Source organism: Ceratotherium simum, chromosome 24 (assembly GCF_057802395.1).
Source record: "Ceratotherium simum simum isolate JZ-2026a chromosome 24, ASM5780239v1, whole genome shotgun sequence".
NCBI lineage: Eukaryota > Metazoa > Chordata > Mammalia > Perissodactyla > Rhinocerotidae > Ceratotherium > Ceratotherium simum.
The window spans coordinates 41,098,431-41,121,689 of NC_141923.1; the positions used below are offsets into that span (position 1 = coordinate 41,098,431).

General features: G+C 35.0%; 1 protein-coding gene across 3 annotated transcripts in view; it reads right to left on the reverse strand.

Moving 5' to 3' along the window:
* Positions 1-23,259, reverse strand: part of SLC38A6 (solute carrier family 38 member 6) — a 60,423-nt gene that overhangs the window by 21,942 nt on the left and 15,222 nt on the right. For 2 of the 3 annotated variants that reach the window (XM_004426218.3, XM_087448409.1), the window contains exons 4-6: positions 18,091-18,143; positions 16,245-16,284; positions 4,621-4,699 (exon numbers count right to left, since the gene is read on the reverse strand). In XM_004426218.3, the coding sequence (XP_004426275.2) occupies positions 4,621-4,699; positions 16,245-16,284; positions 18,091-18,143 (172 nt within the window). The remainder of the gene's footprint in view (positions 1-4,620; positions 4,700-16,244; positions 16,285-18,090; positions 18,144-23,259) is intronic. The other variant, XM_087448408.1, reaches the window with a different exon arrangement.

Genomic DNA, 23,259 nt, shown 5'->3' on the forward strand with positions numbered 1-23,259 from the left:
AAGGAGCAGCAGCAGAAATAGGACTATGATCACACCTTTCCCTTCTCCACCCTAATTCATGTCTTTAGGAAATGCATGTGCCAGAAACTAAAACCTATGCACAAGTATTTCTAGCTCTACTGGACCTGAAGCTGTACTCTCTGCATTTGCATATGCCCCTCAATTCCCAGTATGCAAGAGGTCCCAAGAGAGTACACATATTCAAAACACAAAATGATACATGGCATGTTCACCTTCTAGTCATTCTTGAATAAGTATCAAAATAGGAACTTCAAAATACTTCTCATTGAGGAACACCTGGCAACTGAATTTCTGAAGCTGGCAAAAAGCCCAGGGCTCTATGCCTGAAATCTCCTTCCTTCTGGGACGCAATAGCAGACCCAGACGGTTGCAGCGCTGGGAGGAAAAAGACCCAAAGGAGCACCAAAGCAGATTCCATCTGTTAGTTCTGCTGTCCCTGCTGTCATGAAGGTAGACATGTGCAAAGGGAGCACGTCAATCCTGAGGACCAGAGACTCTTTTCTCTTGCATAAGAACAAAGGAACACTTTGAAATCCTTAACTTAATAACTTAGACTATTATACTTTATAACTTGATACTATTTCAGGTCATAATTCATTCATGTCCAAAGAAGCCACTTGACTGCCCAAAGCACTGAACTGTAGGACTGAAGATAACTCCACCTCCTCCCAGCAGTAACTCCGAATCAGGTATGGAGCGTTAGAGCTAGAAGGGACCTCAGAGACCATCTGGTTCAACAACTTCATTTTATATGTCTGGAAAATCAGCAAAAGGATAATGATGATCTTAGTGATAGAAGCAATGGAAATTCTCTCTACTCTTGAATAGTAACTGTGAGTTTATGGTATTTTTCAGATACCACCTCATTTATTTCAAGATTGTGCTTTCTTTACACTTTCCTCTTCATAGGATTGAAATCTAAATTCCTAATATAAAAAGAACATTATTGCAAAATATAATTTCTCTATCCCTGGCTTGGCTGCTGGTTATTATTAATAATTTCCTATCCTTATTTAGTTATGTTAACAAAGCTGACTGTAAATATGATTCTTTTCTTTACCATTCATCAACAATAAAGACAATACAGTAACGCACAGTAAAGTTAGTTTAGATTTAGGTGCACGTCACAGTCAACTGAACTGTTTGGTAATGGATATTTTCCAAAGAACAGAAATGATTAAATTCACAAAATAAAACCTCAGCCTGAGAAATACAAACCAGTAAAAATAAATTTCAAAAAGCACATACTAAATAAATATATTTTATAAATCAAGATTTTATAAGAATGTACTAACCTTAAATTTTTTCCCAAGGTGGGGGGGGGGGACAATTACCTAACAGAACCCCTGTTTTCCTACTGTGATCTAAATATACATTCTCTTTAAGCCAAAAGAATTAGAGTAAAAAGTTTTATATTTCCTAGAAAACTTGTTTGATCTGTGGATTTAATCCTATATGATAAAAATGTTCCAAGTATGAAATATAGAGTATAAATCCTTAGCTGTATTGTAAATGCTTTGGCATGCAGATGTTTTTTTCCATATTTTAATGAAAACCAGATTTATTTATAAGTTGGCTTAATTTCATTCTCGAATGGACTAGAACAAGAGTATCATATGTTCTGAATTAGGATCTCACTCACATCCCATATCAATTATGTAACTCAAATGCAAGACAACTTAATTGTGTCAATCATATTCCCCTGACAAGATCATTAAATGTTAACAGAGAGCTTCCAACTTTTAACAGCCATAGATTTTTAAAATATAAGTTATTCTATGAAAAATATAGATGCCTCATAAAAGTTTGGTATAAGTATTAGAGCTTCTGACTTCTAATAGTAATTTTTTAAATTAGAATATTATGAATGTAAAGTTTCTTTTTGGTATCACTTTAATAAAGGTTTATATTTCACAAAGGTGCATAAAATCTCACAGATAACCCAGAAAATAAGCACACCTGAAAGATCTTAACTGCAAGTCACTGTAAATCAAATCCTAAAATAAAAGCATATCAATACCATATTGATCTCACAGAAGAAATACTGCTGTGTAACTCTGTCTAGAAATAAACTGCCCTAGATAGTTAAGTCACTCACCATAATATTTGTTTCTTAATTATTTTACAGCCTTAAGCTTTAAAGATTAATGATTTATCTGCATTCTAACCAATTAATATAATTAGTTACTTATTAATGTTTTTGAAAACTTCAAAATTCAAAATAAGAGAATATATATTATATTTAAAACAAGATAAGGCTATTAAAAAGATGTGCAATTTTAAAACATCATAGAAGAGATGATACAAACCGGCTACAGTATTTTGAAGTATACAGTTTTAAAAATCCATTTCTGACATGTAAAAATAACATTTTTATCAATTTTTTACTAATACAAGTAAGATGGGAGTTAATTTTTATTTTCTTTTAAAGAAACCAGGAAAAAAACCCCAACAAAGGAAACGACAATTGATTTAAAATGAAGCTATGATAAAAGTACCCCTTTTAGAGAAAGAAGACCTAAGTTTTAATAGCAGTTCTGTCACATACTACCTTAATTATTTCTAAAATTTTATACGTATATGTAACCCTCTTCTTTCCATAAAGACATATGACAATAAAAAGACTATAAATAGAAGTCACCAAATTCAGGACCAAGAAAAAGGAAAACATAAATGACAACTATTAGTATTAACACAGTTTATGCAATACATTCAAATTTGACTCCGAACTTCCTGGCAAAGCAAATAGGGAAAACCCACCTTTAATATAGTTATTATTATTGGAATTTCTTAATTCTCCATATTTACACTATGCTATCCACTTACAAAAGCATGTGTATGTATAATATCTTATTTGATCATCCCAACAACTTTGTTAAGAAGGCAATACTGGTACCCCCACTAGGCCAAGTGAAGAAACCCAAGGCTCAGAATTAAGTTATATGGCCAAAAGAAGTTCATTTCCCGAAGTTAGTGAATATGAAATGGATAGAAAACACATCTCCTTACTCTTAGTCTAACATTCTTTATTCTACCTCATATTGCCTTGACTTCTTAGCCTTAAATTATAAAAGAAATTTATCACATAGAATTTTTTGAGTAATGAAGTTGTCCTCAATATTTTTACAACAAATGCAAAAGTGAATTTCATATAACTATTTCTTATAGCAACTGTTTATCAAACTAACAGCACAAAACTTAAAACTAGATAAAGTTATAGATAAAACAAGGTAGTTGTGAGCATCAAATGTGATCATGAATGCAGAAACCTTATAAACTGTAAATTGTTATACAAAGGCACAATATCTTCTGATGATGAAAAATCATTAAGGACTTCTACCTAACTTTTTCAATAACATTTTCTTGATGGTTCCTATTCAGATCTCAAGTATATCATACTTTCCTTACAAATATGTATTTGTAGTTGTGTAAGTAGAATTCTTTCAAGGAAGTCAAGTTGTAAAAGCTAAAAACTAAATTTTGAAAACTTGCCCTGCAATCCAGAACAAGTTCAAATATTGCAGCAAAACAACCAAATATTTAAATCTAAAAGTCTGACAGGTTTTTGTGTTGTGGTTTAGAAATTATTGTGAAATAACTTGAAGACAATTAAAAGAATTTATTATGTCTTTTCAAGTTTATTCTTCTTAAAATTTCTTGTTCTATGTAACGAAAGGAAAAGTATAATTAATTTTGTTTTTTTCCCATAAAGAGTCAATAGTCTTTAGAACCTAGTATTATTTATTTATTTTTTTGGTGAGGAAGATTGGCCCTGAGCTAACATCTGTTGCCAATCCTGCTCTTTTTGCTTGAGGAAGATTGGCCCTGAGGTAACATCTGTGCCCATCTTCCTCTATTTTGTACGTGGGACGCTGCCACAGCACGGCTTGATGAGCAGTGTGTAGGTCCACGCCTGGGTTCCAAACCCGTGAACCCTGGCCCGCCAAAGCCAAGCAAGCAAACTTAACCACTACGCCACCGGGCCGGTCCCAGAACCTAGTATTTTTAAAATAAGAAAGGAGAAAGGAGGTATAATGTGGTTTAATATTATTTACAATTTTGTTAAGAAACAGGAAATGAAACAATTAAGTCCCTGCAAATAATTTATTTTTTTAAATCATGCTTCCTAACAGGAATCGCACACGAGTATGGTTCTAACTTTATCACTATGATTTATCTTTATCACTATGGTTTGCTGAGAAGTGACAGCAGTATTATCCACTCCCCTCCGTAGTTAAGACTGTCACTGTCAGTACTCTCAGCCTCCCCCCATTCCCCACACCAATCCTTCGTTTCCCCAGAAATTTCTCCTTTACTCTCCTCCAAGAGCTAGCTCATACCTGTCCTGCCCTATCACAGCACCATGGAACACAAAGGTTACACTTGGCACTTCAGAGGCGTCACAGCACAGTACTGTGTACATGATGGATCATCAACAAACGGCTGCTGAGTGTTGCCTTCTCTATTACTACTCGGTCCTGCCTAATTTGTAAGTCTCTTGAAGGCAAGGACTACGTTTGTTTTACTTCTCATGAGAGTTTAATAAGTATTCACTGAATTAATAAATGAACAGATACAATGTGAAATATTTTTTCTTACCCACTATAGTCTCCAGACAAAAATTCTGAAATAGCAGCAGGAAGCTCTGTTTTAATAATTAAAAGATAAGATGACATAGCTGCAAAAAGAATAAAAGGAGTTCCTGTTAGAATCCTATAATTTTTATCCATTTAAAGAATAATCTATCCAAAAACACAGATGTCTGTTAGGGATATGACAACACGTGGAGGATTAATTCTTACTGCACCATCCTCAAAGATATACATACACCAGAAATGGAGATAAGTAACTTTGCAGAGAAGAATTATTGGTAAGTTCATTACCCTTTGTTTACATTTCAAATCCAAGGCAAACTATTTAAGTAAGAGAAAGGGGTTTGATTATGGGCCATTTACAAATGAAATCTTGCAAAAACTCTTATATGTTATCACCGTTGTCCAAGGTATTAGAGTTCAGTTTATCAACAACTGATATAGAAATAGAAGGTTAATAAGTATAGCTAATAATTTTGATTACTTTTTCTTTCTTACTAGAGAGAGACCTCACCCTAGAAGTCTCACTGCCTGTCTCTGCCAGCCCCCCATCTCCGCCTAACACACACACATTATGGACACATATTAGTACAAAACAAAAAAAACGAAATGCATAATGAGTTATATTTTAAATTGTCCTCTAAAACAGGTTAGAAAAGAGTCAATGGAAACCATTAAGCATATTAAAGGGATAAAAATTACAACTTTTATTCCATTTTATTAACAAGGCTCATCTGTATTATGCAATCAAAATCTGAAGCTAGCATTATTTCTCACATTTTACCTGACAGGATCCAAGAAATAACTAGCTTTTATAGCATTTTAATATAATGATCCTATTTCTGATGTAGCTATAAAAAAAAAACAAATTCTATAAACTTTTTATCACATACTAAGAAATGTTTTAATATGATTACAGAATACACAATTCATTTATATGTAAATACTTGAGTTTAAGCTTAAATGCTTAAGTACATAGAAACCCAGATGATTTAGAGTCAGAACTTCAGTTTAACAGAGTAATAATCTTCTTTTCCCCCAGAGATTAAGTATATATTTAAAAAGAGCCAACAAGAATATGCCCATGAAGAGTGTAGTCTGTATGCACGTTAATTTTTATTACTTATTTATATTTCAAGAAACATTTCACTTTCTCCTTGGACCTACAAAAACTAAGAACATAAATGAATGCCAACCCTGAATGGCAAAAATCTGGGGAAAAACTGATTAAAAGGCTCAAATAGTTTAAGAAGAATATGTATTTCTCAATCAATATATTTAAAAGTAGCTGAGGGCTGGCCCCGTGGCTTAGCGGTTAAGTGCACGCGCTCCGCTGCTGGCGGCCCAGGTTCGGATCCCGGGCGCGCACCAACGCACCGCTTGTCCGGCCATGCTGAGGCCGTGTCCCACATACAGCAACTAGAAGGATGTGCAGCTATGACATACAACTATCTACTGGGGCTTTGGGGGAAAAAAAAAAGAAAATAATAAAAAAAAAATGAAGAGAAGGAAGGTCAGCTTTAAAAAAAAAAAAAGTAGCTGAACTTCTCCACAATTAGTACAGTGCTATGTGACCACGTAACCCTGGAGAAAAAAAAGGGTATATACTAATTTGTGTATAAATTTATATGAAGACAGACACTACTTATACACACAAACATATACTCTCAATTTTTTAGTAAAATAACATGTACCTATGGCAAAGTAAAATTTAGAACAGTTAAGTAAACAACCAATTCTCTGTAATGAAAATATACATATACACACTTTCCAGTTTATGACTACTTCTTTTTCCTCAGCAGAAGTACAGTACATTTCTTCAAACTCTCTTTTAGTTATGGGGCATTACAACTGATTGTATGGGAAAAGGTGTACTGTTCATACTCTCATAAGGAAAAATGCTATCAATTTGGCACAGAACAGAAGGAAGGTTTAGATTAACCTCCTCCACTCAAGGATTTGGGGTCTTTGTTTATAATACTTTATCTATTCCAAAGAATCATACACATACAGTGTGATGATGAAAATCATGAACTGAATTTTCTAAGACTGGCCTAGAGCTACTTAAATATATCTTGCAAGGAAAAAAAAAGACAAAATACCTTGAAAACAAGGAATGCAGACTTCCTATACAATGTTATCTGCTCAATCAGTCTTTCTTGCTTGGATTAATCCAACACCACATGCATTTCTAAAGTTTCAGATATTCATCTCTTTCAGTAATTTTCTATTATTTCTTTTAGATCTTTAGTTGTAAAAAGCTTCAATGAATATGAGATCATATTTCTTTCTAATATACAATCTGTCATTCTTCTCAGAATTTCTATTAGCCTCTGGCTAATCATCTGACCACTTTTCTCCTCTATTATAGCCTTAATTCTTTGGTTTTCATATGGGAGTCCTATTTCATTAGATTCCAGTCAGAAGAATCATGTATATTTCAAGAAATACGAACTCACTAAACATATGTGTCTCTCCTAAAAAAAGATCTCAGCATACAAGATATAAATATAATAAAACATGCAAAATACTGCTTCTTAGAGAATGCTGGTGTTTGTTTTAAGAGCTACAAAACCACAGAGCTCATGATGGGGAAAACCCCCACTGATTAAGCAAGTAAAACAAAGGAAGACACTGTCCTTTTCATTGTCTAAATTATTTTTCCTTAACCACAAGTAAACTTGCATGCAAGGACTAGTACTTTAACCTATTATGTATAACACAGAGAGGAAACAAAAACGATTAACAAATAGATACTAAGTTAGGAAATACATCTTAATTAGAGTCACATAAAAAGAACAATCAGCTCAATAAAATAAGCTAGAAAAGTTTTAAAGATATAATATCAATAGGAGAGCACATATATCCACTGTTTTTAACCAAAAGGTTCACTAGATCAAATAGCTGCCTGTCACACCTTTTGTCTCATGTCTTCTATTAATGGCATAAGGAAGTAGTTAAAGACTTATCTTAGAGACAGGTCATAAGCAAGAATTTGTAAATGATTTTTGCTGACATCAAAACATAGCATAGACTCCTAATACAAGACACACCACGTTGTACTCTAAATTAATAGCTGTAACAGGGTCATCCATACGAGCCATGGTTGTAGTTAAGTGGTTCTGGCCTCCACACCACCAAAGCCAGAATGAGTACTAGAAGACATACCTTGATGACAGGTATTCAGCCATTACAAATCATTTAGTTTCACCACATTAACTAAATAGGTATTCTTTTCTCCTTCATTTTAAACATAACTAATAGAACTCATTTAATAGAAACTGCCCTGGGAAGGAAATAAAAAAATCTGTCAACCTAATCAAAACACAGAAGTTGAAAGTATTCTTTAAAAACCATGTGGATAAGCAACTGTTTTATTAAGAAATGACTAAAATAGGGTAAAATTTGATTAGGTAGTAGCAAGTAGTAAGGGATCAATATTGGTTGATCTAATCGTAAAGAGAAACACATGAGGTGGGAGCATGGCGGTTGAGGGGAGAAATGTCAGCAACAGAAAAGAAGAAAGGGCTCTGAGGGAGAAGAACTACGAAGACAGCGAACATTTGGGGGTTTTGGATGCCTGTTATATGTGAACAGTATTCTAAGTGTTTTGCAAGTTATTTCCTCATTTAACCTTCACCACAAGCCTGTGAGGTAGATATTATTTAGTTCACAGATGAAGAAACGGAGGCATAAACTAGTAACTTGCCCGAGTGACGGTGAAAACAGCCAGTCAGGCTCGAGAAACGTGCACTAGTGACTACTATGCTATGGGAAAGTGCAAGAGCACAGTGAAAAAGAAATCCACCACAGCAAAGGAAAATAAGGAAAGTCTATCAAAAGGACCACTCTCCAGAATTACTCCTTTTTCCTCAGCATTTAAACAACAAATTGCTTCTGAATGCTGAGTTTAACAGTTGGGTTCAAAGTAAATAATTTCTACAACACAGAACATTAGTTAGAAGCTTTGAAAACACTTATAATGTTCATTTCACTTTGAGTTGTACTTTCAATGTAATTCATTTCAGGTTTGTAGCTGGTTTGGCGAAGTGATCCGTCCAAGATTCCTCAGACAAGCTGAGGAGTTTCATGAAAGGACTCTACTGCATCTACAGCTATGACTGTAGTTCAGAAGAGAAAGTTTTCTATTCTCACATATTTCAGATATTAACACTACACTGAAACTAAAAAAACTAAAACAAAAACCAATCCGTCTTCCCACAAAACTCTGTACTCTTATGGACTATTTTTCTCAGAACTCCTTAAAAAAACAAAAAAAGACAAAGCCTCAATTGGAGTCTGGGCCTAAGAAATCATCAGTTTACAAAAATAATTATCCTTTTTGTTAAACACTTAAAATACACATATGAAGATAAGATTACATACAGCTATTTTAAAAATAGAATTAGGTTTTCAGCACTTGGAGGAAGTTCAGCAACTTCTTAAAAGATTAGTCAGCCAGTCCTAAACAGATGTACTATGGTAGGAAATAGTAAGTTGGCACTTCTGTCTAAGAGAGACTCAATTTTACTTCAAATATGTTTTTAGTCACAGATAGCAACTGGTTTATTCTGTTCAATGCGCCTTACTAACCTGGTGTTCCTACTAACTGTCCAAATACCACTGAAAGTCTATTCCAACTCAAAACAGTACACAGCACAATCTCTCTCTTTTTAAAAAAGGATTTTTTTTTTTAAAACTCTGAAAACAATGTCATTTCCCTAATTTGTGCACAAATGGAAATTAAAATATATGGAGAAACTTCCCCCTGATAACCCTCATAAAATATATATCTTTGTTTTATCATTTATCAAGATGTTAAATTTGAATAAAAAGTGACCAGAATATTTACTATTCTAAAAATTCTATAATTAAACTTTAATAAAAATTATTACTAAGAAATACATTATATTCAAAATCTTTAAGTGACATTTTGCCAGTAAATTTTGTCAAAGGAAGTACTTGTGAAAAAAACTCTCCCTCCAAATTTCCTATTATCTCTCCTCCTCTAAGGCAGTGCTTTCTAGAATTTCTGGACAGTATCGTTCAGGCTCAAAAAAATTGCAGTATAACTACAGAGAAGCTGACCAGCAGATGGCGCTGTAACAGCACGCCCAATCCGTTTCTCAGGAGACAATATAAACTAGAATGCACATCTAAAAGACTTCACTACCCCATAAAAAAAGGAAGAATTAAACCAAATAGTTTCTTTTTTTTTTTTTTTTTAAAGATTTTATTTATTTATTTTTCCCCCCAAAGCCCCAGTAGATAGTTGTGTGTCATAGCTGCACATCCTTCTAGTTGCTGTGTGTGGGACGCGGCCTCAGCATGGCCGGAGGAGCAGCGCGTCGGTGCGCGCCCGGGATCCGAACCCGGGTCGCCAGCAGTGGAGCGCGCGCACCCAACCACCAAGCCACGGGGCCGGCCCTAAACCAAATAGTTTCTAACTTATCTAAAATTAAATTGTGAATTTGAAAAACACTGAGAATTTGAAATTTCTATAGTTCTCAATTGAAAATGATCTTATTTATACCTTTGTGTTTACGGATTTAGAAACTGTGTTGCTTGAGTACCTAAGATGGCTACTGAGTTGCACTTAAAACTTAGATTCCCAAACTGAGGTGTGGATCAGGGCGGATAGAGCAAACTTTGTGGGCTCTGTGTCAGACTAGAAAATCTGGGTCATTCTAGCAATTGCAGGAGGTTTCAGTAAGACTACTACTTACAATTCTCCTGTAACAATATGTAGCAGCGATTCAATCGTCAATCTCCTTTTAAAGGAGCTTTAATTGGAGCTTTAAAGAACTAAGGAAAGAATATGCTATCCATAGTGGCCCTTCATATTTTATAAGAGCAAAATAAGAAGCTAACATACTCCTAGGAGCCACTCACCTTTCCACATTTTGAGTTGGGCAAGATATGAAACCAGAAATGTCAATGAACTTAACTTTTATCATGTACTTCTAAGAGTTAATAGGACTTTCTCTAGCTTGACTAAAGATGTGGGGTTTACTGCTTGATTTCTAGGGATATTTTAGCCTACTGAGTGGTCAATCTCAGGAGTTCAAATGAATGTGAAACTAACTACTTACCTTAGTTTTTAGGAAAAAAATCTCGTAATGCAACACAGTTAGAGGAACTGTGTAGAAACTATCTATACTTATTTGCTATTACAGTTCTTAATCCTTTTACTAGTAGTCCACTAAATTCAAACTCTCTAAATCAGAGGTCTCTTGCCTATAACTGCATTAAATATTACAACTTCCAGATACCTCTTTTCTCACTTTGTGTCCCAGCAACAATGACTTGCAGCAAATGAGAAAATGGGGAAATGGGCATCTCTGCTCCTGAGGAAATGGGCAGCTGGGGTCTCTTTCTGGCTCTGGCCTGTTTCAGGCCCCTAAATCGTTGGTGCTGGGAGGAGATCTGGAATTGCTTTTATTATTATTATTATTATTATTATTTATTTATTTTTGGCAAGAAAGATTGGCCATGAGCTAACCTCTGTGCCAATCTTCCTCTATTTTGTATGTGGATCACTGCCACAGCATGGCTTGATGAGTGCTGGAGGTCTGTGCCCGGAATCCGAACCTGTGAACCCTGGGCCGCCAAAGCAGAGCATCCCGAACTTAACCACTGCGCCACCAGGCCGGCCCAGGAATTGCTTTTAAGTAGTATTTTACTATATGGCTCTCCATTTTCCAAAGACAAAGGTTTCTATAACCTTACAATAAGAGCACTGAATTTAGTGAGTCATATTTTTTTCTATTATAAAGTTTAGAGATTATTCAAAAACAGTAAATTTTTCCAATCAATTTGTTAGATTACATTAGTGCCTTGTGACTAATACTTGGTACCCGATTTTGGGAAAAAAACATTTTCTGTGAAGTTCTAATAGTAGATTCTTTCCTAAATAAACTATATGCTCACATATATTCTGTGGTCTTCTCTTCCCAGTTGATCAACTCTTTTTCCTCCTAAGCGAGCACTAAGCCAGGTCACTGGCTTTTCCTTCTTTCCCTCCTTCTCTTATTCCTTCCTTTCTTCCTATAATAAATACTACTCACTAAATGCCTACTATGTCCTGGTACTAAGGACATAAATGAATGAGCACATTAGATTTATGGAATATGGAGATGTAGAGGATAAACTAGATCTTCACTGAAAGATCCATGTAACAAATTTTGATCAAGAGCAACTCATGGGGGCCGGCCTGGTGGCATAGCAGGTAAGTGCGCGCGCTCCGCTTTGGCAGCCCAGGGTTTGCAGGTTCAGATCCTGGGTGCGCACTGATGCACCGCTTGTCAAGCCATGCTGTGGCGGCGTCCCATATAAAGTAGAGGAAGATGGGCATGGATGTTAGCCCAGGGCCAATCTTCCTCAGCAAAAAAAGAGGAAGATTGACATCGGATGTTAGCTCAGAGCTGATCTTCCTCACACACCCAAAAAAGCAAAAAACAAAACCAAAAAAAAAAAAAAGAAAAAGAGCAACTCATGATCATTTTGCTTTTAAAGGTTTTTCTTCCATTTTTCTCATAGATTCATCAGGGGCATAGAATCCCAAGAAAATTGAGAAATGTTTAAATGTTACAAGGAATAAAAGAGTTAGGAAGCATTAATCTAAAACCTAACTACCTAACTGAAAACAGTAGATTTCAAAATATTTTATTATCTATTTTACATAAATAAGATCTAACTCTCTCCAATACTTTCAACCTTTTAATTTTTATATCATTCTAAATTATAAATCATCCTATGGGCTTTCAAGTTTCTTTCTATCATTTACATGGTATATAAAATTGTCTCTTTGAGGCAAAATCTTAGGCTTTAAGTAGAACTTTTTAAATTATCTCGTTAATTCAACAAGTATTATTTATTGAGTTCCTCCACCAGAAACTAGATCAAGTTATGAAAACACATAGTTCTTGTCCCCAAGGAGTTTTAAAAATCCTCAACATTTGGGGCTGGCCCGGTGGCGGAGTAAGTTCGAGTGCCCCGCTTCAGCAGCTCAGGGTTCACAGGTTCGGATCCTCGGCGTGGACCTACACACTGCTTATCAAGCCATGCTGTGGCGGTGTCCCACATATATAGTAGAGGAAGATAGGCACAGATGTTAGCCCAGGGCCAATCTTCTTCAGCAAAAAGAGGAGGATTGGCAACAGACGTTAGCTCAGGGCTAATCTTCCTCACCAAAAAAAAAAAAAAAAAAACCTCGACATTTAATCTTTTCACAGCTTTTCAAACATTTACTATATCATAGCAAAAAGAATAAAGGCTTCAGAAGCAGAGAGGCAGAGCGAGATTTGAGTCCCGGCTTTATTGAGGGGTAAAGGTAAGTAAGTTACTTATCCTTTCTGAGCACTGATCTATTCCTCTGTAAAATGAGGATAATATCTACCTTGAAGAGTTGTTGTAAGTATAATTAAAGTGTCTCGTAGAACACGTGACCTAAATAGACTCTATTATACTATTTTTCAGTTCTAAACCATTACTGCAAAAACGCAGACCATTTACAATAATAATGAATATCCTATCTTTCAAAAAATACTATCTGATAGACAGATAGGCAGGTAAAAAGTGAGGAAATTTAATCAGATGCTATATACTTTATATCATATAAATATCTAATATATTTCCAATTAATAAAGAAAAAAGTCAAAATCCATTTTGCAGAAGTAACACTAAGTCAGTCATATGCACAACATATTAAAGATCCTCCAAAATAAGTGTGCTGTTTCTTCTCAAGCATACACGGTCTAGTAACTGTTTAGGACTTCCACAAACCCAATTTCTATCCATCAAGAAACTACCTCTTCAGGCTGGAGTTCCTAGACTTTAACCTCAGAGGCTCAGCAGTTGCCCTAAAGGGTAGTTCCAAGAACTGAGATTCCCCTTTTCTGACAGAGAACTGCATCTATGAAAGCTTTCAGAGCAATAGTTGTTGACTTGTTAAAAAGACACCTAAGAAAAGATGAAATCGTCTTTTGAAACAAGCATAATTCTCCCACTGAACCTTCCTGTAATAAAATATTTTAATGCTCTGAAAAAATTAACATGCCTTCGAAAGTGCTAAAATAGAATTCAAATTTTTGGATAGGAAGGGACCTTAAGTTCCCTCCTTCTCATCCTACCCCCAGTAATTTAACAAAGAGGAAACTGAAGCCAAGAGAGTGAGAGAGGGAATTCCCCTAAGACATGGCTGCCCAGCGACAGAGACTGGAGTGGACAGGATTCAAGGTACCTGACTTCCAACCCAGTGCTCTGCTCACAAGAGCAAGCTTCTCATTCTATTATAATCAAGGAATGATTTACGCACATATAGCTAGGACAAAAGAAAAAAACCTCTTAAAATATGTTTCAGCGATTGGGCTCTCAATAAATAAAGTTTTAACCAATGTGAAGAAGGTCACATTATTCTAAAAACTAAATAAGCATTACCAGCTTTTCTGAATTTCAGGGACATTAAAAATTGCTGTGACTGCTTCTAAGTCACTTTTTTAAAAAAAAAGCTTCTAAAAGAAAGCAAGTAGGCAAATCAACAAACTTTTAGAGTTGGGAGAACTGATGATTTATCCACCACCAGATGCAGGAATCCTTTCTAGAACATGCTGACAACTGATTAACCAACTCTGAATGCTTTTCAGGGATAAGGAACATTTTCAAAGGAGTGTAGGCCCTCTTCATTATCACACAGCTTAGTTACCAAGGTAGTCCAAATGAACTCAAACCAGCTTCACTGCAGACTTCTACTCTACATTAGAACCAGTTCTGCCCTCTGTAACAATACTGAATTAATCTAATATCTTTTTTTATATTTCATGTCCAGCTTTTCAAATATTTAAAGCTAATGATCAGCCTAGCAGTCCCCTTTTCTCTTCTTCTTGATAAATATATCTAGTATATTTAAAAGTACTTAGAAATAGCTCATACAAATCACATTCAGCTCCATTCGGTTCAACAAAGGTTTATCAAGTCCCAGGTACTGTGCTAGGTTCTAGGAGTACAAAGAGAAATGAGACACAATCCTTGCCTTGGAGGAGCTTACAATATAGTGGGGGAAAAAAGCATATACAGAGATAACTTCAATCTACTAAAAGCCAAGTGCTAAAATAGAGTCATGTACAATAATAGTTACATACAAGATTCGAGAACAAGAAAGGGATCCAGGGGGAGGATATACAAAATACAATAGGGGGCATTTTGCCAGTGTCACAAATTTGAATCAAAATTCCTGGACTGAAAATTCTACATAAAACACTAAACAATAGTTCAACCTAATCTAAACAAAATGTGATGGTTCTTAGTAATCGTATAGAGAGGATAATCAGAGATTGAAAATATCAAAATATACACTCATATGAGACATTACGAGTGCACATTTAAGCAATATATATTTGCTAAAATAAAATAAATGATTCTAAAGCAGATCTTAAAATCAATGGCATTACATAGCTTCATAAAGGAACAGACTGGTTACTGACTTCTAGAGTGCAGAGTGAAGCAGCGCATGTTAGAAGGAAATTATTTGGTGTGGCATCCAAGAAAGCATTCTTCTCATTCAATAACATTTTTTTTCCCATGAAAATTCAAGGAATTAAAACATGAATGTTCGGGATTTCCAAAACAATAGCAAGTACAATTTACAGTTGGAATGTTAATTTTTTCCTTGACCAAGAAACCCTTTAAAGATGGAATTTGGTTGAACAAGACTTAAAGTGAAATAGCTCAGATCTCTTGAGAATCAGAGTTGAACTTTATTAAAGCTGTCATCTTTAAATCATTTTGAACTGTTACATGTAAGAAATAAGATTAAAATTTCCCCTGACCATACAATCCTGTGTAAGATCCAAAGTGCATGTCAACCTTCTCTGTGAATTTTCCTTCAGATTAATAGCATTTATTTAGCACTCCAGTCAATGGTAAAAGAAAATTAGACATTGTTCAGCATTATGTAACTTCTTTACAACACATACAAACATGATTCCCATATTTTGGATTTAAATGTTTATTACATTCAGTCAATAACTGTCTATAATTAACAGTGATTTGTGTTTTTACATGGTTCTCGATATTGGAACCACTTTTTAATGGGAACAAGATAAAAGATAAATGTGAGAATATTTCTTATTTGTCTCAGGTTTGTTTATTTTTTAAACCACTTGGTCAATTTTAATTTTTTGGTTACAAGAGGACATTGCTTGTCCACAGCTGACTGTTCACAGACCATGGGGTGTGAACAATCCCTCTAAAGCAGTATCCGCCAATGGGGATGATTAGGACAAAAGTAGAGAGGAAATATTTTAGAATCACCTGGAGAGTTTTTCCAAACTGTACCTCACCACTATCACAAGCACAGAAAGCCAATGCTTTAGAAGTGTGTTGCAGACCTAATAACAAGATTGAAATCACGGGCTTAGCTGGAACAGAATTTACAAGCTATTGTCCTACAAAGGCTGCTAAAAAGGATCTGAAAAAAAAAAGAGTAATGAGGACAACACACAGGGTTTCTGAAGATACCTATGTATACAGAGGTTCAGGTTCCCAGCTAGACTCGTAGTGGGGCAAGAAGCCAAAGGAGGAGGTCATTTCCCCATCACATCTACGTGTAAGCAGCACACTTTCAATGCTTACCTCCAATATTCTGAATTATTACAGTGCCTGCCACCACCACCTATAAAAGAACAAATGTATTCAGAAGATGAAAGGGGAAATAATATAAAAGGATAAGTATTTTGTTAAAATCCAATAACTATTACTAACAAACAGATGCAGAAGTTGAGTGAAGAGAAAGTGGAAAGAAAAAATTTTGCCAGCCATTTGTAACACATAAAACTAATAATCATCACATAAAAAGCCTTTCTTTAATAGTTCCATGGTTACTATAAAGAATACTTCTGAAAGTTTTCTTGGCAGTCTTTTTTAGACAGTTAAAAGTGTTAAAAAGCTGGTAATTGGTGATTATCAAAGTATCAAAAAATTGAAATTGAATCTATCTGGTTTCATTCTCCTTTTTTTACTGGTTTTACCACATTGCTTTAGTAGGTAGACTGAGGCAGCTTGAGGTGGGCTGTCCCAATGCTGTATTACATAAAAAGAAATGATAGAGTCTTCTGAGTTTATCAGCTTGGCTTACACCAAGCCTTTGAAGAAGGTAGTGAAGACTCTAGTATACTGGAGAACTCTTCCCCTTTCAAAATGGGGCAGCTGCTACTCAGTTCTGGCCAGTTACCGGCATGTGAGACTGTGGATCCAATATAGCTAGATCTTCTGATTTTTGAAGGAAAGTCAGAAATTGAATTCTTTCAAAATTTCATGACTCTTAGTTGGCAATCAGTTAAAAATAAAAAAGATTTGAGCCAAACAAAATATTCCTGAGGACTAAGTTCAGCCTGCAAGCTTACTAGCTTGTAATCTTTGATGAGAGTCCGGGGAAACTCAAGACAGCACTTTATCCATTCTTGGTAATCAGATGTACTCAGAGGAAATGAATAAACATTCTGCTTCTTCTTGGGCCTTTAGATCACTCAAATCCTGGTGGATCTGCACCACCAATGTATGTCTGGAGCTGACGAGCTATCTAGGATCATTCAATCCTACAGAGATTGGGAAGAGAGCTCCCTTCAGGCCCACCTCTACCAGGAACAAAAACCACAAACAACAGACTCACAAATGCAAAGAAAAAGTCCTGTTTGGAACCAACATGAAAATGGGTTTTAGAGGTATGATAGGTCTTCAGAAATAAAAAAGTACCACAGCACACTAACAATAACATAAACTCCTGATTATCTGTGGAAGAAGACAGTGTTTCCCCTACCTCTTAAATTAGTTTAGTATGCCTATCACAAATGAATGCTCAATAAATACTGTTGTTATTTCTCTTATTCTGAGGAGGAAAAAGCAGTAGATTTAGAGTCTGGAGTCCTACAATATAATACTGGCGATATGTAACCATGGTCAAATAGGCCCCTTCATTTCTCCAGGCCTTAATTTCCTCACCTAGAAATGAGAGGATAGCTAGATAATCTTTCAGCACTGTTCAGTTCTTAAATGATATGATCCTCTAATTATCAGTTTTGTAAACAGTCATGCTATAATTTTAATTCTATGCTGCTTTCTTCTCATGTCTTTAAGAGGATTTACTCAGAATATAATTAAAATTAAGAAGGAAAACTTAAAACAGGCCATTGTTACTGTTTTAAAATTAGTCAAGTCATTGCTCTCCTTCATTAGGGTGAAAAATATCAAAAGATTTAAGTGGTGAATTAAATTTATTGATGCAATTTTAGGAAGGTTGTTTAGAGAGATTTCTTCTCTTTCTCTTCCTGTTCCCATCAGTCTGTCTTTCTTCACTTTGGTTTCCTTTTATTCCCCCTAATTTTTTTCTCTTATATGTTTGTCTCTTTTAACTGGACACAGAAGGAAAAAATGCTCCTCTGGATTTTGGGCACAGTGAGGAGAAAAAAAAAAAAAAAATTACCTTTCCAGGTAATCCAAATGCAAAAAGTCCAAGATCTTCATAAGATGTCACAGCTGTTAAGAGAAATTATAATTTTCACTTTTACACAAAACTATTTGTGTGTCAAGTCTTAAAAGAAAGAAAGCAATTCCATTACCACCTCACAGCTACTGGATGATCACACTAAATTCAAAGCAGAAGTAACCACTTTGGGGGGAAACTTGTGAAGACTTTGGTCTGTAAGGATAGAATAAGTAGAACAGAGAGCTTAGAATAAGCAGTGCTTAGCAAATCCCAAGGCTGTCTAACAACCACCCAAGCTGCATTAATTCAAATGGAATAATTACTCAAGAACAACCCCACTTCTCACTAAACAGTACTTGCATACTACACTGTACAAATATAAGTTTTCATTGGCAATAGCTTCTGAAAACTGTACAAAGTTAGATAAAGTATGCAAGTTGGATCATCCTTTCAGAGACATTTACTTTTCTAGGCTACCTAGGATGATGATAACGTGTTCACGATAGAAACAATACCCTTATCCTCCAATTAGCAGGGCATACACTTTCTTTTTTCATCATAAAAGAGTATAAAATTACATTTTCATTCTACATGTTTAAGAAACGTGGTCACAGAAAAGATGAAAATTAAACGGCTCATAAAAGAACCAAATTTGTCCTCAACCCATATAGCTTCATGTTCTAACTAGTGATGCCACTGGTAAAATAAGAGAAGTAAAAACATTCATATAATCCTGTAGTTTGAAAGTGCTTAACCTTATAGTGCTTACACTAAGAAGCCAACTAGCAGATACTAAGGCTTGCTATAGCAACACACACCTCCTATTGAGTCAAAACTCATCATTTCTTAAACCAAGTTTAATATATCCTCAAGATATACATGGGTTTTCTTTAAACTGCCACTAAATTAACAAAAAATTCCAAATTTTTAAAACTATATATTATCTTTACATGTTATAACTACAAAGTCAGAAAGAAAACAGTGAAATGCTGAAAAAATGTTTTACTAATTAAGAACAAAAAATTTAACTTTTTTTTTGCCAAGTATACATTTAAAATTTTAACTCTAATCTATTAATAGAGTTGATCAAAGAATTTAGAAACTTTTTGGATGCTACAGCTACCTTTTAAAATGTATTTACATACTGCTAAACACAGTGGACAAGGAAAATTCAGTTTTTTGAATTTGGGATATATGATTATAAGTAGGAACATTTATGCTTTAACAATGAAAGACGTCAATAATAATCTTACAGGGATAGATTTTGGATATATTTTAGAACATAAAATTAAAAAGCAGAGTTACAGGGGCCAGCCCGGTGGCGTAGCGGTTAAGTTCGTGCACTCTGCTTTGGCAGCCCGGGGTTTGCAGGTTTAGATCCTGGGCACGGACCTATGCACGGCTTATCAAGCCACGCTGTGGCAGTGTCCCATATAAAGTGGAGGAAGATGGGCCCAGATGTTAGCCCAGGGCCGGCCTTCCTCAGCAAAAAGAGGAGGATTGGCAGCAGATGTTAGCTCAGGGCTAATCTTCAAAAAAAAAAAGCAGAGTTACAAAACTAAGAACTGGAATTTTTTCCTCCTATGTGAAATGCTGAAATTTTTTTTTTCATATACACATATTCTAAAGTGAATGCCATCACAAAAATTAATAATTATTTTAATCAGTAAATCTTTACTAGTGTGTTTTAATATTCCTAAACATAATTAAGTGATAATGTTATAGAGGGGCACAATTCTTTATATTTAGCATTCCAAAGCTTTGGTATATATATTAAACCAGAAAATTCTCCAAATGTTAGCTTCTATCTAATTTGACATTGAGAAGGTAATTTTGTTATATACTATGTGTATATGAACCAAGTCTCCAGAAAGTCTCTGTCACTATGAGGCATGAGATTAAAGGAACATCAGTGTTCATTTTTAGCATCCTTCTTTTATATTATAGTTAAATGTGTCTGTTTTTTCTTAAGAAAAACTTCCCTCCCAAGGATTTAAAGCAAGGAGGCTTTTCAGTGTTACATATGGGAACATATCAAATAACTTGCCTTTAAAATGACCTATTTTGCATCAGTTTTGCAGTCAGTGAGCAAGTTATCAAGATAATACTTGTCAAAAAGTTTAACTGGGGCCGGCCTCATGGCCAAGTGGTTCAAGTTCCACGTGCTCCGCTTCCACGGCCCGGGTTCGCACGTTCGGATCCCACATGTGGACCTACTCCACTCATCAGCCGTGCTGTGGCGGCATCCCACATACAGAGTGGAGGAAGACTGGCACAAATCTTAGCTCAGGGCTAATTTTCCTCAGCAGGAAAAAAAAAGTTTAACAATTTTTAAACAGCAGAAAACAAGTATAGATTGTATATTTAGTAAACATTTGCTTTTCATGTTTGCCCATAAGCAAAAGTCATAATATTGAAAGATTCCAAAAAGAGTTGATATTTCAAGTATCTAAATTTAAATAAGTTAAACATTTAGTCTTAATTTTTTAATTAGAACACAACTTTTATTATTACAGAAAGTATAATCAAATAGCTTAATGAAGATAGTTGTAATTGCAACTTCTGAAAATAGTGGCATACATTTTAGCAATCTCAAACTTGTTCTCCATTATTTTTTAGTTTTATAAAAATACCTTTAAATACAGCAAACTCCCAAATTCAGAGTGAAAAAGGTTTAGACTTTTAAGTGGAGACTGAGTACAATGTTCAAACGCTGACTCTATCTTTCAAGTCAGCATGTCTGGCTGGTCATTCAGTTCTGTCACTGTCATCACACTTCTTTTATGTTGCAAAAATTAGAAGCACTTTTCCATGTCTGAGACCATCAAGAATATGAATAAGGGCATCCGGCTTAACATGGAGGCTTTACTAAAATATGTACACAGTCAGCCAAATGCTTTATCTTCACATGTTCACTTTTTAATGGTTTTCTGCATCGTCTCAACATACAAACCAAAAACAACACTAGGGAAATACTTTTAAAGTTCTATTCTGTCATTTGGGCAATTAAGATGCTGGTAACAGTACAAATTGGTACTGACTTTTGGAATGCAATTTGAACAATGAAACTTTAAAATATTTATAACATTTGACCCCTAGGAGCTTGCATCTTAGGAAATAAAACTAAATCAGAGAAATTATTATATGCAAAGATACTCGCCATGCATTATTTACATTGGAAAAAAACCTACCTAAATGTTCAACAATGGTTGAGGAAAGTAAAGCAAAATTATGGTAGGTATACCTGATAGAATAATATGTAGCAATTAAAAACTATGTTTATAATCACATAAAAAATGTCAATATTAAATGAAAAAAATAGGATTCAAATATAATCTATAAAGCAGAACACATAAAAAGAATGGAATGAATTAAAAACCACTAGTAACAATGATTGTGTAGCCTTCTCTCTTTTTCTTTCTTTTTTTGGGAAGGAGGGGTTCAAACATTCTATAATGACTATAATGGGGTAATGGAACTTTACTTTTAAAAACCTTATCACTTGAGGGGTCAGCCTGGTGGCGTAGCAGTTAAGTTCGTGCGCTCAGCTTCGGCGGCCTGGGGTTTGCAGGCCTGGATCCTGGGGCATGGACCTACGCATCGCTCCTTAAGCCATGCTGTGGCGGTGTCCCATACAAAGTGGAGGAAGGTGGGCATGGATGTTAGCCCAAGGCCAACCTTCCCCAGCAAAAAGAGGAGGATTGGCGACAGATGTTAGCCCAGGGCCAATCTTCCTCTCACACACGCACAGAAAAAACCTTTATCACTTGAATAGTTCTGTTTCCTCCACCAAATATCTGATAGGATTTATTTAAGCTACAATTTTTATTTTTCTAGTGTTTAGTAATTTAAGTATCACTTGGTCTACTAATAAAGGATATTTTTTCTATTTTTTCATATGATCAACGTTTTAATATCTTATTTATAAAGTGAAAGATGTTCTGAGAGATATCAAAATAAGATGTGGTGATGACCAGTCACGTTAATAGCATATTCCTACAGACCAGGAAAAACATTAATTATGAAATTAATTCAGCCTTTTACAGGAATTCATACAAGCAGTACTCAGCACAATCCTCCTTAAATAAATAACTGAAAGCAGTCATTAGCAATCTATTTTAGGAAATTATTTTTTGATATTAAATCAATCCTCTGTTTTTGAGGGAGCAAAAAACCTGTAAATCTTAATCAAGTAAACTGGGGAAAATTTCTCCTTTAATGTACCATCAAGGCACAGTTTAATGCTATTTTGGCTAGACTAGGAGTTTGGCCTCCACAGGAATCGTTTGGCAAGCTGCTTCCCATGAAGAGGTGGAATATTTTCAGCTAGTTACTCCAGTGTTCTGTCTGCTTCGCATTTTTCCCTCAATGAAATAGGACAATTAATGAACTCTGGTTATAGTACAAAGCCCAAGTTCCACCAGCAGCAATATTATCTTTGGATCTGAATTGAAGGACATGAGTTATTCAAATACAGTTCAACTCTCAGAAAGTTGGCCATTTGGAATGCACCCTTATTATTGTGAAATTCTTTTCTTTCTTGTGTTTTCCATCATCTTCCTCTCACCTTTTTTCTCCCTAATAGTGCCATGCAGGTCATTTATTTATTGAATGTCTACTATGCAATTGTATTGCCACTTATGATCTTTCTTAACATGTATTTAAATGTCAGTTTACCAACTAAATCTGGCATGATTTTAGAGCACTCAATGCAGTAAAAGAAAATAGAATGCTAGAATACTAGGAACATCCTCCATTCAAATGACACAGAGGCTGTGATATTACATGCATAGAGAAGGTTCTAGGACTCCAATATACTGCTTGGCTCTGCAGTGAACAATATTTACATAGTCATATCCTATAAATGTTACTCATTAGTTTTCAACTTTTAGACTCAATTTATAGATAAAACATGAACGACTTACACATGATTACAAAACAGAAAGTAAATATTGTCAACCTTGACAACCTTAGGGTACAGCAGAAACACTATGGCAAACAGGAAGAGGACAGGGGAAAGAAAGGATAGGAGCACCAATATTATATAACGTAGCAGAGAGTCAAGAGACACTGTCTAAAGTCCATGGAACAAAAATAAAGGTTTACATGTACTATTTAGCGTTCCAAAATAATCAATGAAAGAACTATTGAATACAAACTTATGAA